The sequence below is a fragment of the Semicossyphus pulcher genome, unplaced genomic scaffold (assembly GCF_022749685.1).
Source record: "Semicossyphus pulcher isolate SPU_LCO1_2020_fin unplaced genomic scaffold, fSemPul1.0.p SCAF_7, whole genome shotgun sequence".
In the NCBI taxonomy this organism is placed as follows: Eukaryota; Metazoa; Chordata; class Actinopteri; order Labriformes; family Labridae; genus Semicossyphus; species Semicossyphus pulcher.
This window is the reverse complement of record NW_027211748.1, coordinates 6,546,818-6,563,738: the sequence shown is the minus strand read 5'-3', so window position 1 is coordinate 6,563,738 and position 16,921 is coordinate 6,546,818. Positions and strand designations below refer to the sequence as shown.

General features: G+C 41.5%; 1 protein-coding gene and 1 long non-coding RNA gene across 2 annotated transcripts in view; both read left to right on the top strand.

Moving 5' to 3' along the window:
- LOC138611208 (uncharacterized) overlaps positions 1-16,921 on the top strand; it is a 39,609-nt gene that overhangs the window by 13,638 nt on the left and 9,050 nt on the right. The window contains exons 29-48 of the mRNA XM_069684183.1: positions 249-437; positions 540-682; positions 768-927; positions 1,046-1,129; positions 1,772-1,783; positions 2,509-2,729; positions 2,817-3,010; positions 3,094-3,348; positions 3,433-3,662; positions 8,591-8,944; positions 10,734-10,922; positions 13,113-13,178; positions 14,746-14,950; positions 15,300-15,454; positions 15,528-15,640; positions 15,737-15,818; positions 15,904-16,041; positions 16,132-16,294; positions 16,383-16,498; positions 16,750-16,896. Of these exons, the coding sequence (XP_069540284.1) occupies positions 249-437; positions 540-682; positions 768-927; positions 1,046-1,129; positions 1,772-1,783; positions 2,509-2,729; positions 2,817-3,010; positions 3,094-3,348; positions 3,433-3,662; positions 8,591-8,944; positions 10,734-10,922; positions 13,113-13,178; positions 14,746-14,950; positions 15,300-15,454; positions 15,528-15,640; positions 15,737-15,818; positions 15,904-16,041; positions 16,132-16,294; positions 16,383-16,498; positions 16,750-16,896 (3,216 nt within the window). The remainder of the gene's footprint in view (positions 1-248; positions 438-539; positions 683-767; positions 928-1,045; positions 1,130-1,771; positions 1,784-2,508; positions 2,730-2,816; positions 3,011-3,093; positions 3,349-3,432; positions 3,663-8,590; positions 8,945-10,733; positions 10,923-13,112; positions 13,179-14,745; positions 14,951-15,299; positions 15,455-15,527; positions 15,641-15,736; positions 15,819-15,903; positions 16,042-16,131; positions 16,295-16,382; positions 16,499-16,749; positions 16,897-16,921) is intronic.
- LOC138611994 (uncharacterized) lies at positions 3,865-7,211 on the top strand. Its single transcript, XR_011309620.1, has 3 exons — positions 3,865-3,972; positions 4,849-4,926; positions 7,112-7,211. It is a non-coding gene; the product is annotated as an uncharacterized lncRNA (long non-coding RNA).

Here is a 16,921-nt window from a genome sequence, read left to right as displayed (position 1 = left end):
TTCACACCTTGAATGCATTTTTATCTACATGCAATTGTGCACATTTTACTAAATGCTACAATTATAATGTTATGTAAAAAGGATGGGCTCTGTCAACAAGGGTCAGTGGAGAGGACATATTCTGTCAGTTTAATTATATTAATTGTATCTGTATTTGTATGACTGAAAATACTGACAAAAAGACCAAGAATAAATAATAATCAAGATAATATTTTTAAATGTACATGCCCTGTGCTTCTCTAACTCAGGCAGGAGGCTGGGGTTTGGTGGGGAAGCGGAGTGTGAAAGCCTCCGGCTCCTTCAGCTCCATGTGGACTCCCCCCATTAGGGGAGAGGTCTCTCTGGAGGCCTCTAAACTCAGCCACACCCTGCAGATGTCCTCCACCTACGGGAGGCACAACGTCAGCCTCACAGCCGCCCTGAACACTGCAGATAAGGTGGGAGGCAACATGGAGGTGATAAGATAAATGCTTAAAGGAAGAAGTTGTCCTTTTGTCTGATTTTTATCAATCCTTGACCCTCCTTGAATCTTATTCTAGAATTTGAAAAAGAGGCAGGCGATACTGAAGATGACCTTCTCAAAGCCGAAGAGTCCGTCTACAGATTTCGAATTTGAGGGAGTCGTAGAGGAGCTGAGGAGGGACAAAAAGATGTATCAGAAAACAGCAATGCTCCACCTCAGGTCAGTGCCTCCATCTTTGTAATCTGTTGTTGTATTTTATTGTTGTTGTCATTGCTGGCTTTAAAAGCAACACCGTATTGCACAGACAGCCCTTCCAGACCTTTCCTCAGACCCTCCTCCTGCGGGAGACGTTCACCATCGACCTCCTCAAAGGTCTCTACATCCTGGAGTCCAAAGCTGGTTTCCACGGCGTACGAGAGGTCATCCACACCCTCACTGTCGGCTACCGACCACCGAGCCCTTTTGTAAGTTTAGAGTGAGGTGATTTATTAACCCAGCACGTGAAACGTAAGCAGAAAGTGAACGAGTATTTAATGGCTGTATTCAGGGATTTATGTTTTGTGTGTCTCTCCTCATGTTTAGGTTTGTTCTGCGCTCGTTCATCCTTTCAGCTCCGACATGATTCCTTCAGACTCTGAAATCTGTGTGACAATAACCAGCAACCAGGTGAACTCCCAGCCTTTGAAACACAGAATCTCACCGATTAGAATTTGAGTTGAAATTAGTAAAAACCAACAATGTTAGCTGTTAACTTTAAACCTAACTTCACCAAAGTACTTGTTCATGTTGATGCTTATAAAAGTTCTTGAATTAGAAACCAAAATTAAAAACCATTTACAAAACATATTACAATTATGTCAAAATTAGCTGTTACATATTTTAGAAATATAATTGTTTTATGCTTCTGTGACATGGCAGGCAACATAGCATGAAACATTAACTTTAGCTTAACACAGTCAGATTCAGATTCTTCAAAGTGCTTTGTAATGTAATGTAATGTAATGTGTAATACAACAATGTGTAAATAAAACATTAAACACCCCCCCCCCCCCACACCCCACCCCGTACATCAGGATAATAATAAAAACATAAACCGAGGAAGCGCTATCATAATTCTTGTTAATAAATAGAAATGAATAAAAAATAAATACATAAATAAATAAATATAAATAAAAGGTAAAATACAATAAATAGACAGATAAATGAATAAATAAAGCTCAATTAAAGGCCAGACTAAAAAAGTAGGTCTTGAGTTTGCTTTTAAAAATATCAACATTCTCTGCTTAATATCTGTCTTCTCCTTTCCAGACTCAGAAAGACGTACGTGGGAGGTTACGTGTCGGCAGCAAGGAGAGATTAACTTTCTTCGGACAAGTTCAGTTGAACCCCTCACACTCCAGTCACCACATGATTAAAATAAGAGCCAACTACACCCATCAGCTCCAGGTAAACACGCCTCTCTACTGAACACATTTCCAAACTTGATTTGTGCAAAGTGCTGACATGTATGAACTGTGGTGATTGCAGTCCACCTCCAACAGTGTACAGTATAGTTTACAGTAGAAAAGGCCAAACTTGTGACCAGTTCACTATTATTGCTGTTTCAGCTGCAGCTCCCCTCCTCCGCTTTAATGGAGGGAAATGTATGTTGGGACCCCAAAAGCAACACAGACTTTGATTATCAGGCCGGAGGGAGACTGAGGATTGAGCGACAGGAGTGCCAAGTGAGTTAAAGCAACTCAGCATTTACTTATTGCTCCTTTTATCAGCAGCTTTCTGAATAATGTTTGGTTTTATTTTTCAGATTTCCGTAAAGCTTAATGGAACATCAGGAAAAATCAATCTTTATTCCTCGCTGAGTCATCCCTTTAAATCAAAGATACCCAAAACATTAGAGGTGGGTTTTGTCAAATTATTTCATTAAGAATCAGAATCAGTTTTCAAGACGTCCAAAATAGAAAAGTTCCTTATAATTTTAAATTCTTACAGCAAATTTGGTGTCTTTTAGCATCTGAGCTCTCTAATGATTTTGCTGTCATCCTAAGGTAAAGGCAGCTGCAGACATTTCCACAGTGGCTGGTAGAGGAAGTAGCTCAGTACACGTAAGGGCTGATGGGAAGGACAGGGTGAAGCTTGACGCCCAGATGTCCCACTCCCTCTTTATGGGAAACAGAGCTTTGGGACTGAGGGTGAACATATCCCAGAGCCTGCTGCCTTCTGCCACCGACCTGCATGTAAACATGGCCGCCAACATGTCCTCAGACAGGTGTGTACCTCCCCCATTTGAGAGGTCTATATTTGTAATGTGCTCTTTATCAGACATACAGTGACGATCCCATCTTGTCTCCTGCAGTGTGTCTCTACATGGCTCTTATAAACAGGGACACGAGGCTCTGCTGGCCGAGGTCAAAGGCTCTCTAAAAAACACCCGGGGTCTACAGCTGGCTGTGTCTGGGGACCTGAGGCACTCCATGGCCAACCTTGTTTTTTTGCCTCCAGTCCTGGGGTTGGATGGGGCGCTGGGACAGTATGACAACCTAATTGAAGGTAGAGGCTCATCTGAAAAGTATACTTGGTAAATATTTCAGAAAAAGACATTCTGAATTTGTCTTAAAAACATCCAATCATAGGACAGCTGAGAGTTAGAGTGATGGAGGCCTTGTACAACGTGGAGCTGAGACATCACGAGGACCCTGGAGAGTCTTTGGACAAAGAAGATGAAGAGGGCATGCTGGGAAATAAACTCCATGTGTCCCATGACTGGCTGTGTGTCTGGTTCGTGACGGAGCATTTGTGTGTGAACGTGAGCCGCCGACTTGGGGGTCAAGGAATGGGTGAAGTCTACATGAGACTATCTCACTCTTTTAACCTGCTCCATGCCACAGGTAACCATAACTCTTTTAATTATTTTACATTTTATACATTATAATTCCTTAAGGTCTCTTATTTTTGTTGTCTTCTGGATACAGGTGTACCTGCCAACAGTAGTGCCCAGGGTAGGTGGGTCAAAGCTGATGGTCGACTGTCAGTCCAGGCAGAGTTGCAGGCCGGACCTGAAAATGTAAAAGCTGAGTTTAATGGAGGAAAAACGGACAAGGTTATCCCACGATGGGAGTACTTCTCTAGGCTGCAGCATCAAGTCAAAGCCCTGCTGAAAAGAGGCGTATCAAGCTCCATGCAAGCCAAAGCACATTACCAGGTGCATGACTGTCATCTATTTTCCATCTCTAGCAAGTTGTTTTATTATTGAGAAACTCAAATGTATCAATATGTTCTGTTTCTCAGATTATATGCACCTACCTTTTGACTTTCCTGTATGTTTATGTTTTTCTTCCCACTGTTAGTTAGAAACAGAAAGATTGGACACAGGTTTGATCCTTCACATGGAAGACGAGAGAACAGTCGATGTCCTTTTTAATGTAGGATCAAAAAACAGCACAACTATATTGGCAGTGTCTCTATGGCAACATATTTATCTGCTCCAGGGACTCATACCCTCCTCTTTACAGGTAAATATTCTATTATTTATTTTCAGATTTTTGCTTTTGACTGAAAAAATAAAACTTTAACATTTGAGAATAAAGGTATTGATCCCTGAGGAACACCGCACTTAACTTTCCATTGTTACATCCCAAAACTGGATGTAACAATGGAAAGGACATGTTGTTCCCTGAATGTAGTACCTAACTGTCTTTAATACACCCATAATAATTACATCATTGTGAATATTACATTAATGTCTTTAGTACATTGAGTTGTCAGTTAATCAACAGGACCTGCGTCACTGTTGAGAACATCAAGCCATGTGTTGCCAGTATAGATAACAAATATAGCTATTTGAAGCTATAAATTAATTAATTTATAATTTGAACAAAGAGGGTCCGAGGATTGATTCCTGAGGAACACCGCACGTAACTTTGCACTGTTACACCCTCAAATTAATACAATATTTGTATGCTGCATGACAAACCTAAACCAGTTGAGGAGTAAAGCTCATTAATTAGCTGTAGAGGTGCTTTTATTTTGCTACCTTTGGACAGCGCCAGGTGCAGAATGACATGAGTATCAATTCTCTCATCTTTCTTGTTGCAAAAAAGAAAATAGCAAACTTTCCAATAATCCTTTAAAATTGTGTACCACCACTTCCTGCATGTCAAATAGCACACCATGATCAGTAGTATCAAATAAAGCACTAAGAAGAAAACAGAAGTAGGCTATTGCTTAAACATTAAAACCTTGTTGTTTTATAATGATGGCTCAGGTCAGAGTGGGGGTGCTGAACATTTTAATGTTGCCGGTCTAAAGTTCAGTAATTCCCCAAAATTCCTTCTTTACTTTCTTCTTTAGAAAACAAACTTTGCCAACAGGGGGTTTTGTTTTCACAGATGAACTGCACAGGGGACGCCACCGCAGACCGACTCTCAGCCCAGTTCTATGGAAATGTTGCAGGTCGCCCTGTGGAGGTACGAGTCTTTCGCTCCTATAGACCACACAACAGGCTCTGCTATGGCCTGTCGCTCACTCATGTTAGCCTTAGTGCTCAAGCTAAAGGATGTTACAGTCCCAATGGCCAGAAGGAGCTCAGAGCTAACCTCAATCATTCTTCAGTGCTGCTGCTGACTTATCTGGGCGTGCCCACTAAATCTAGTCTCAGGTTCCTGCTCCGGCCTGGGCCTCAGAGGTGGGCCCTAGGGATTGGGTTGGTTGTTGGCCCTTGGATAATGGACCTGAATGTGGGACTGAGGTTGGAGAGGCCTTGGCTGTATGGCTGGCACGGACTGCTTGAGTTTGGGCGAAGCAGTTCGACTCACAAGGCCGAGGTGACAGGTCGGATGAGGTTGGAAAGCTGGTGTCACATCTGGGCAGATGTCAGGGTAACATGGGACTCAGTCACTTCGAGTCTGTTGGTGTCTGCCCGGTGCAAAGGGCTGGGGAGGCTGGAGTGGGTTCAGATTAACAGAGTTGAGGGGGGTGTACCACATAAAACCTCTTTAACAGTACATGCACTAGCAGGGAAAGATGGACTCAAATGTTCTTTGGGTTTAGAAAACGAGCATGACTCCTTACAGTGCCTCCTGTCTGCACTGCTAAAGAACCAAAGAGCTGAATTAGATTGGACTCTCCAGCATCACTGGGCCTCTCTTACCTCCATCATCCCAAACAGAGTGGACCTCCAGGGGTCAGGTCAGCTCAGTGATACCTCCCTCTCTGGAAGTGCTCGAGTCTCTTTCAACACCCGCTCTGCCCTGATCAACATGACCGCTGCCTGGGAGCCGTCTACCTCTTTGAGGGTCATGATTCAGCAAAACATTGACACTACTGCGTTACCAGGGGAGCTAAATGTTAGCATGTCGACCACAGCAAGTCAAGATGAATTGGAAGTGCAAAGTGATGTGTGCTCCGTGGTTCTCCTGGGAAATCAACACAGAAAAGGAGAGCCCAAGAGGGAAACCTGGAGTTTGTTTGTCCATCAACAATGTGTCTTACTGAAGGTTAGACAGGAAACAAGGAAAAGTATCAGGAAACTTGTTTCCCATCAGAAGGAAAACAAAAGAAACATCTTCATCTTGGAGATGACTCTTATCCTTCTTCTACTTTTCAAGTTGCATTGATAAAACCAACACTGTATGAAAGTGAATTAACAAGACCATAGTTGAAATGAACTGTAGATTAATAAGGGATTTTAGCTACACTAGTGGTTTTAGGGATATTATGTTGGTCTGTGTGTTGGCATCAACCACTCCGGTCCATACCTTAACATCCCAACAGCTACTGGATGGATAGCAATGAATTTTGGTACCTACAGATAAACAGGATAGCTTTGGTAATCCTTGAGCTTTTTCTCCAGTGTCAATATTATCAGGTCAAAATTGTATTTGTACAGTACTTGGCTTTATGACCAAATACCTGCAAAACTAATTACATGAGTTGACAGCGTCAGTTGTACTTCTTGTTTAGTGCTACTGGAAGTGTTAGCATGCTAACATGTCGAACAAAGATATGGGACATGTAATACGATACAATGTAGAGTGAAATTTGTACCCACCTAGCTCCAGAAAACAAATTGATGAATGTCTTTCACATGAACATAGAAAAGAGAATTAATTTAACTAAAAGATAAAATAAAATAAAATAAAATAGCAACAGCAACAGCATGCTAGCATTGTCTCAGTAGAAAGTTAGCATGTTTACTTTAGCATTTAGCTCTCCGTACAGCTAGACTGACCGCAGACTCATGCTAAACATTTACCTAGCTGCTTTCTGTGAAAGGATTTTTCCACCTGTCTTTTCTTTACTACATTTTATTCCATAGTTTTTCAGTGCGTTAACTGTACTTGTGTTTCACTTTAGAGTACCTTGATCTCATAAAGCAACCAAACAGACTACTTAGTTCTGCAAAAGAACTCAAGTTAAGTCTGTTGTTCCTTCAGTTATGGTCTTGTTTGTTTATTTCTGTAAATTTTTGATTTAGAAGTATGTTTGTGAAGCTGTACTGTTTCTGTAGCACTGTAGCCTACGTGTGTCCGCCTGTTCATTTTTTGACAACACAACTTTACATAATGACAACTTTTAGCTAATTTCTTTGGAAGGAGTGAAGAATAGTCCTGGTTGTAATCTTTCTTTATATTTTATATTTTTCTTACGTAGAGTCTCCTGCCATCACAGACTTCAGCCAACGTCTCCATCACCCGCTCTGGATGTTCCACAAACTTCAGCACTGTTCTTCAGGCTGAGGGCGAACAGAAAGGCCGCCTTAGTCTGCATTTAACTTGTGACCCGCACTTTAATCTGAAAGCATCCATACAGCACTCTATAGAGGCCATACAGACGCTGGGATTTCCCACCCACGGAGGATTAACACTGAATGTTTCAGCTACACATGTGCCCGTTGTGGAGGTCGGCCTGGAGCTGGGACGTTGTTATTTCAGGGGTAATTTAGGGAAATCTAAAACACAGACAGAAGAGGAAGAGTCTTCTTACTCTGTAAATGTGACCAACGACTGTCCTGCGCTACAGGTAAGAACATCTATCTCTTCTGTCTTATATAGCGAGTGCAAACCTGAATAAACTAACATGTTTAAGTGGTAAATATTACTGTTGCCTCTAACTGTGACAGCACGTTGTCATTTCTTTCATCACAGTTAGAAGAACTGAGCTTTTGTACATGACTCATCTCTGTCCATGTTAGCACAGCCTTCTTTGAAATAGTTTCCTGTCTGTTTGAAGGTCGAGCTGCAGCTCATTTATCATAGCAGGAGAGCAGAACAACACAACAGATGATACAGCTGCCAGGCTAGAGTCCTACCAGCCCTATTTGACTTAAAGGATAACTTTGGGATTTTTCAACCTAGACCCTACTTTCCCATGTGTTTGTGTGTAAGTGACTAGTGGAGCCAACAATTATTGAAATCGATCCAGTATTCAGGGAGGGAGTCTTCTCTCACTCCTCTCTCCTTCTTCCTGCAACAACTACGGTCTCGTGCGAGATTTCACCGTGAGACTTCTCCATGAGCGAGACTTGGTTACAGACAACAACAGAGAGCATAAGGTAAAGCAGCATGGCTGCCACAGTGTTGTCAGACACTTATTATAACATCTGAGCCTGTCAGTAGCAAAAACAAGTGCTTTTAGTGGCTGTATATTGGCGTATGCGCAGTCCCCGTTTAGTTACGTTGTATCTCATTTGGCGGCTGCCGGCCGGTGCTCCCTCCCTGAATACTGGATCGATTTCAATCATTGTTGGCTCCACTAGTCACTTACACACAAACACATAAAAATAAAAATAGGGTCTTGGCTGAAAAAAAGTTATCCTTTAATGAGAGACATAGAGAGATAACATACGGTGTGACATAACAGACAAAGAGAAACTTACATATTTACTTGGAAAAATCCCCGAATGTGAAATTATAGCAACTACATTTTTTACTTCGTCATGACCTGAAGACTGCCATTAAATCCTGAGAAACACAACTCTGCCATAGGTTGAATCTACAATGTGAAGTCATTCAATTTCCAAACTTCAACCCTAGAACACAACACAAACTGCCTTACTTTTTGATATAACCCTCTATATAGCTGTAGCAGTGTATAAAGGATGTAACTGGTCCACGTATGTCTTCACCTCAGGGGACCGTCCTCCCAGTGTCCATGGCTCTTCAGGGCCTCCTGTCAGTCTCTTCCTGCCAGCTCACCCTGACCTCCTCTCTGAGGGCTGACGAGCAGGACGTCTCCCTGCAGCTGAGTCAGTCCTGCAGGCCTCCTCATCTCTCTGGGACCCTCACACACTCTTTTGCCGGGCTGCACAGCCACGGCGTTCCGCAGACGATCACTATAGAAGCTACTCCTCCTGTGGGCCCTGACCAGGCGGGGGCCCTGTTCATTAAAGCTGGGACGTGTTCAATCAGGGCCGATAGAGTCATAGAAAAGAAAGGAAGGAGGCAGTGGATGTGGGCTCTGGAGTCAACGTGCCCAATGTTACAGGTACTGAAGGTTTATGTGGATGATTATTAAGCTTTAATGTAGCTAAATGTCGTATCAAACTGTGTTTTCAGCATGTTTTACACTTAAATAATCCTATTTGATGTGAGCATTTTCCTCATACAGTCAATGGTTAGATTAAAATAGAATAAGCTGCTAAGCTAACTATACCTAGCGACAATAGACCTTTTTATTGCAGATATTTTGACATGTTAGAAACAGCACAGGTGTAATTAATTACATAATTAAGAGTGCAAAATTGGACACTCAAATGAACTCAGCAATCGTTAATTACACCTGTGATTCTCCTGCAAGCACAGATGAAAAGTTATATTATTCTAGGTAAATGTTTCACCACTTCAGGGGGATTTTGGCAAAATGTGGTGGGATAATGCACCTTTAAAAGAACATCAGGCCGGTATGAGAAATGATGCAGATGATGCAGCTTTATTTAATCTTTTAAGCAACTTAGAGGAAAAATACATTCTAGGAGGAGTTCGTTCAAGTATGACCCCTGGAAAGTGACTATAATACACTGATTTTTACAATATATACAGTATATTTTTTTAAACTTTTTATTTATTGAATTGTTATTTTCTCTTCATCCAGTCTTTTGCCCTGCCTTTTTCAATATTCAGTCCACTTTCCTAAAGCGTTGGTCAAGGGTCCGTGCTTTAGTCCTTAGATAAAGTGTCTTTCCATGGAATATATTTTACCTACTGTGTCCATCCACTGTATTTTACTCCTTTTACTTTTATCAAGCACAGGCAATTTGAAATTTGGTGCAGATAAATGATGATGTACGACAGAGTTATAATAATTTTTATGACGAGGCTTCACGGCCAATTTTGTATTTGCTGCACCGCCACTGACACGCCCTCAGACTCATCTGCCATCACAACATTTATATCAGTTAGGTGTATTGCACATCATTTTTTGTACTGTATTCGACCACAGCTGGTGCTGAAAATATGAAATTTAGCTCCATTAAATTATTTTGTGTTGCTGTGTTTTTTTAGCACTTTTCACCAACGTTACCAAAGTTGTGATATCACATCATCTTTATTGCCGTCAGTCATGTGTGGATTCTGTCTTTTACTAGTTTTTCCTCTGTTGTTTTTGTATTTGAAAATGTGTCCCCTTTGTGATAACAGAGTCATTCGATCAATCCATCATCATTAATCCTGACCTGAACCACATCAAACCCACACCTAAAATTAAGCATTCCTCACCCTAAAAGTAGTAATGTTTTAACTCTGAAAGCAAAAAAGACCATTTTGAAGTTGAGATGTTGCATCATTAGTCAGGATAATATGTGGTGCAAAAGATGTTAGTACTACTTACTATGTAATTTGATTTATTTATTAGTATAGTTTGTAAGTATTTGAGATTCCTTTTTTAATTAGAAGTAGACTCTTAAATGTCTCAATGTTCACAGCTGTATTTTGAGTATATAAGTTGTATGATACATGAGATCAATATTTTGAGTTAACTCCCCGAACAACATTACAAATTGGATTCCACCATCTTTGACGTTACAGTCAAAAATATAACTGTGCCCGCTTCCTCCTTGGTGGATCAAAACTACACATGAAAGAATCTCCTGTTTGGTCTTAATCATTGTATTAATGAGCAATAGACAAATATATACTATACTTTGTTGTATTATACCTTTATTCTTATCACTATTCCCTTCACAAAGTAATTAAGACGTTGATAAACATTTGTTTATTTTTTGTTTAATTTGCTATCACTATCTATCATAATGACGTCTTTATTCTGTCCATGTTAGGCTCATTTAAACGGCTCAGTGTGGCAGGACCCTCAAGGGATCTGGACCTTCACTGTTGACACCAATCTGGAGGGTAAAAGGGGTTTCCTGAGGCTGAATGCAAGGGCCTGGCCAGAGCTGAGTGTGGAGGGCGAACTCAGTCACAACCTTCCCTCCATCAGACATTTACCCCAGCTCTGCAGGCTGAGAGTCACCAGCAGAGCCACAAAACAACAGTATGACAGTGAAGCCCTCATTCAGATGGGCGAGTGTGCTGTAGGAGTCAGTGGAGCTGTGATGTCACAGGTTGGCCTGCAGGGGTCGCTGGTGTATCACAACAACTGCACAGTGATTCGGGTAAACTCAACACTGATAGTGACTCATTTCATTCATATTCATCGCGCTGCCTGCCATTTTATTATGTTTCTTTCTAATCATGCTTGTAGGAGTGGGGAAGTCCTGACAGGGTTCAGTCCACTGGGTTATTGGTTGTCTCACCAACTCTTGCCAAATCTCAGGTCTCCATGGCGATAGATGACAAGGAGCTACAGGTGTCATTGGCTCTAAAGAAAACTCAGGTTTGGAAATACACTAAAACTGTTTAAAAACTGACAGTTATCAGAACTTGAAATGTGACAAAATTCACCTTCACTTGTACTGCATTGAACACAAAGATGGAATATTAATGTAAAGCTGTCCCCGGTGTAACTGTGGGAGATATTATAACACTGGGTTGTCTTACATTAACTACATACTTTATATACTAAATTAATTATACCTTCAGGATGTGGGTAAAGCAAGTCTACAGGGACACCTTCTGCTGTATTTTGGTACACCTTTAATGTCCCTCTCAACAGTAGGACATCTGAACTCTCACAACTGAGATAAGTCACTTCACCATTGTAACAGTCGTCCAATCTTAATCAACAGTAAACTTACAGGCAGAGTGCACCTTGTTAATGAGTTACTTTTCTTAAATAAGGCGATCTATAAAATCAATCTTTTCTTGACAAACATGCAAAAATATGATACTCAGGAGGCAACACAACAACAGAAACCAAACCAACAAGGTCAGACACTGCAGTACCACAATAGCTTTTGGGCCCCAGTGCCTTGCAGACAACAACCCTGTCTTTTTGTTTTTCCCTTAATTGTTTTCATTTTGTGGTTATTTTACTATCAGCTGTAACAGCATACGCCCACAGCCCTTACGCACCACGATACGATGCGATACGATGCAATACGATATGGTACAATACACTTCATTGTCCCTGTAGGGACATTTGTATAGGACTTGCATTCTTTGTACATTTAGCTGCCTACACAGTGTTATTAATTACTGAAAATCTTTACAAACAAACAACAATCAACCTGTAAACAGAGAAGCACAAAGCCAAAGGACAGAGCCAAACCAAGAGTACAAAACATGTAATAACAGGGCAATGCAGCAAAAATGAAAATATATATATATATATATATATATATATATATATATATAAATAAATATACTGTATAGCTACAAAGAGTAAAAGCAATAACAAGAAATAAGAAATAAAAAGACATCATTTACAAGCAAGTCTATAAAAATATGGTAAGGTAAGGTAAACTTTATTATCCCAGAGGGGCAATTCTTTTTACAGCCAGCAGGACAAAAAAACACAAACAGACAAAAACACAGTACACAGTAATCACAGGTAAAAACACATGCTACATGATCTCGTTGAGGAGTCTGATGGTGGCAGGAACAGTTTTTAAGGCGGTTAGTCCTACACCCCGGCAGTGCATACCTGCGCCCAGATGGCAACAGCTTGTATGCCGCAAAGAGCAGATGGGTGCAATCAACTAAGATAGCCTGTGCCTTTATAGTGGCTCTGGCTCTGTATAAAAAAGATAGGTCCTTAAGACTAACGCCAGCAATTTTACTGCACACTTTTACAATGTTCTCCAACCTTTTCCTATTTTTAAGAGAAAGAGACCCAAACCAACAGATAAAAGAAAATGTTAAAACAGAGTAAATAAAACAAGAATAAAACATTCTCATAAAACAGCTGTCAACATTAAAACTTTTCAGCTTACGATAAAAGTACATCCGTTGGTGGGCTTTTTTGCATATGGCGTCAGAGTTGGCATCAAAAGTCAGTTTATTATCAATAATTGTCCCCAGATACTTATACTGTTCCACCATCTCGACAGCCTGGTTGTTGATAAAGGAGGGGGGACCAGGGGAAGATGCTCTTCTGAAATCAATAATCATTTCTTTGGTTTTTGTGACATTGATATTCAGGAAGGAGCGTTCACAGCAAGAATTAAAATCATGTCGTGTCTGTCACTAATTCCACTTTGATTTATGTATTATCAGAGATTAAACATGATCATAATTCAATGTTTTTGCTTTTTCAGGTTATCAATGAAGCCATGCTAAATCTGAACCACTCTGTGCCCCTGCTAAAGATGCTGGGAGTCCCTGTTAGTGCTGCAGTAACAATGCACTCCAGGAGTCACAGTAATGGCTCGTACTTTTACCTCTTACACAACAGTTCAGGAAATCAAAAGGTAGTATGCAACATTTATTATCTATGAGACATTTTATTTGGGTGTTTAATGAGATGAAGTATTACATGTGCTGCTCTGCTCTTTAAAGAGAAACCAGATGGAGAAGGGCTTTTATTTTTGGCCATGTTTAGTTAAATGCTCTATAAAACAGCAGCTGCAGGTGATTCTTTGAATGTTTTACAGGTAACTCAAGAGATGACGGTGTTCAAGACGCTTGAGACGATCAGAGTAAAGAGTCGATTTACTCACACAGTGAACTATCTGAAGAAACTGGGAGTCCCTGCAAACAACAGCATCCAGGTTACCAACCTATAGATGTAACCCATCAAGTACTTACAGCTGATTGCATTAATACAGCTTGTTTAATGAAGTTGTATAATCTCTATGAAGAGCTAGAAAGAAACTGCATTTCCTGGCAGAAAATTCTTGGGAATGCTGAAAGCTGAAATGGTATTGCAAGACATTGCTGACAGCAGCGTAGCCAGCTCAGACGGTAGATTTAAGTGCAGAAAAGCTGAAAACTTGTGTCTAAAAAGTGCTCATTTTAAGGTGTAATCGTAGCAAGTATCAGCAAGAGTCTGCTGAACATTTAGATGTGTTTTTTATGTCTGTGATGACAGAAATGTGGGCCCCGCAGCGAAATACTAAAGTACTCCCAAGTGGTTGGCCATCAAATTTAACGTTGCGGTTGATGGAGAGTTTTTGGGGCCTCCTGTTGCTTTGAAGCTCATTGTGCCAAAACTGTTTATCCGTTTGGCTTCAAAAGATTATCACTTGTAGAGGAGAACATTTACTGCATTTTGAGGGTAAAATTATGTGTGTGGAGTGAAAATTGTGGGCTGAGGAGGAATTTATTTGGAAGAAGTTTGAAATATTTAAAAAATTCCTCCCACTCTCATGATGACATCACCCACTCTGGCCCGGAAGATTCCGCACAACACACACTAATGTTAAAATGTGAAACAGGCTAAAAACAGCGTAAACTTAAACAGCGATTATTCCAAAACTGTACAAGATGGCAAACAAGTGAATTCAAGTTAAATAGTTGAAAGAATTGTGAACATTTTAAAGTAAAAATCAAGTCTAAGTCTAGTAAAAGTTATAAAAGTGCAGGATGAAAAACGTACAGAAGAATAATAATAAGAAAAATAAAAATAGAGAACAGGATAACAATAGTGTGAATGCTGAATCAGGATTCCCACTAATAATATTGTTACTGTGTGCGCAGGTAGAGTTTGGGTCTGCAGAGGGGAAGGCCTTCAACTTACAGTTGCAGTTTGGAGGTCAACAGGCAGGAGTACGACTGAAGATGAAATGTCTCCCTGTGTCTCAAGAGATAAGAGGAACTGTGTGGCACAGCTGGACGTGGCTACAGGACAGAGGACTTCCACTTAATATAGAGGTAACACAGTATATATATATATACATTTTTTTACATTATACGGGTTTGTTGAACCTCGTTTTCATTTTCTACTCCCAGGGCCTGTGTTCGATCCAGGGAGTGTTTCCTCGCCTTCAGTCCCGAGCTCAGCTCTCTCTGGACAGACACAAGCTGCTTGCCTCTGGTTTGAATGTCAGCGTGTCTGATGGACGTCTGGCCCTGCTGCTCTCCTACTCTCCTCCAGCTTCTAATCTAACAGGAACACAGCAGAGTCTGGACGCTACTCTGACTGCTCAGTTCAAAGGTCAGATTGAACGTAGAGTTGGTTTCGTGATTGTGTGTTTTAGCTTAATTTTTATTTTATTTTATGACTGGGCAACCCTTTATTTATGTTTTCCCTTTCTGTTTCATTGTCAAGTTTTGCCTTAAATCCTGACAATCAGCTGCAGAGTCAAAGACTGTCCAGCAGGTGTCACTATTAACTAAAGACCAATCGATCATTGTTAACCGTGGATTCCAAGTTATTACAGTTCAAAAATTAAATAAAGCAAAATAATTATATAATATAAAAACGCACAGGTAAAACACCAATATATTTTTTGCAAAGTACTATTGCTTTACCTTTAACTTCACTCCTCCGGTCCTCTCTGCAGGTCCTCTGCGGAGCGCCTCAGTCGACATTCACAGGAACAACTGGAGAGTGGTAGCAGTAGGTGATGTAGGAGGCTGGGGGGCCCATGGGGGGTCCAAAGAGGCCAGAGTCACACTGAGACACACCATGCAGGGACAATCTAGTCCCACCTTACAGGTGAGGAAAACAAATACTAAGAATCCCCACAACTTTCCTCCTCTGTGCTGACCGTCTGTGACTGTGGATGCAGGTGGAGGCCTGGGGCAGAATGACAGAGTCACAGCTGAGGTGCTCTGTGGCTGTGAACCCTGAACGCACCGCCTCACTGGCGCTCATCATCCAGGGGCACCAGCAGCCTCACAGGTAACTGTGAACACACGCTTACAGAAACCACATCAGATGCTGTAAATAAAACACATACACACACACATTTAAAGTGACAGGTGTTCTTTTGTCCAGCAAGGACCTGATGGTGAAGATGGTCCAGAATATTCCCAGGATGTTGGTTTACCTGCCTCCTCAGCTCAACGTCCGCTCTCAGGTGGGTTCACGTTCTGCAACATCTGTGCATCGGAGTCATTGTTCTTTTATATGCATCTGTAACTGTGTCTTTTCCCTCTCTCCAGCTGAACCAGTCTGAGTCCAGTGTGGGAGGTTTAATGGAGGTGTTGTCGGGCAGGAGGAGGCTGTGGGCTCTGGGGGAGCTTGCAGCTATAGAGAGCGGATACAGACAGAATATAGAGCTCAAGCACTCATACCCACAGGTATTTCTGAGTGTAACCCCCTCTTTGTAAACATCAACATTGAGACGTACCCACTTCCTAAAAGTTTCAGTGACTGCCTCTGTTCTCTAGCTGAAGCCTCTCCCCCGGACCGTCGCTGTCAGGACGGTGTATGAGTCCAGAAACTGGAGCTACCAGGTTCAACACGGAGCTGTGTGGGGGAACCAGGAGTTCAGCGTGTCTGGTCTCTACTCTGCTCCTCCTGCACTCGAGCTGGGGAACCAGACACTGAAGAGTAAAGAGAGTTACAACCTCTTTCCACCATGCCGAACAGTTTTTTACATCTGATTTTAATGACGTCTTTGTTGTGTCCCTGACTTCAGTTCAGATCAGCTGTGTTCCTCGCTGGACCAGTTTGGAGGTGACACTCGAGCGTTTCTCACAGGGCCACCTGGACAGTGTGTTACTGGGCTGGATGAGGCACGGACGTCTGGAGCAGGTCAGACTGTACCAACCGCACAAAGGATGTTGCAGAAAAACATCGCATGTCTGCATGTCCTTTTTTACATTGGAGACACATGTATTTTTAGTACAATCAGATAGATACAGCTGTGGTTTGAGCAGCAAGTATCTGGTGATTACTGTATATATAGATATATAATGGAGACAAATGATTATTCTGGCCTGAGCAGCTGTTTTAGATTTATCTTCTGCTCTCTGAGGTCACATACCTTTTCTTTTTATCTGAAGGTCAGAGCTTTGAGCTCGTGGAGCCGCTCAGAGGAGATGAATGAGACCAAACTGGAGCTGAAGCAGCCGTTCTCCTCCACACTCAGCCAGATGAGCCTGCACACTCTGACACAGCGCTCACACAGGGAGCAGCGCAGCAGCCACACAGTAGGCTGCAAAACACTTGAACATT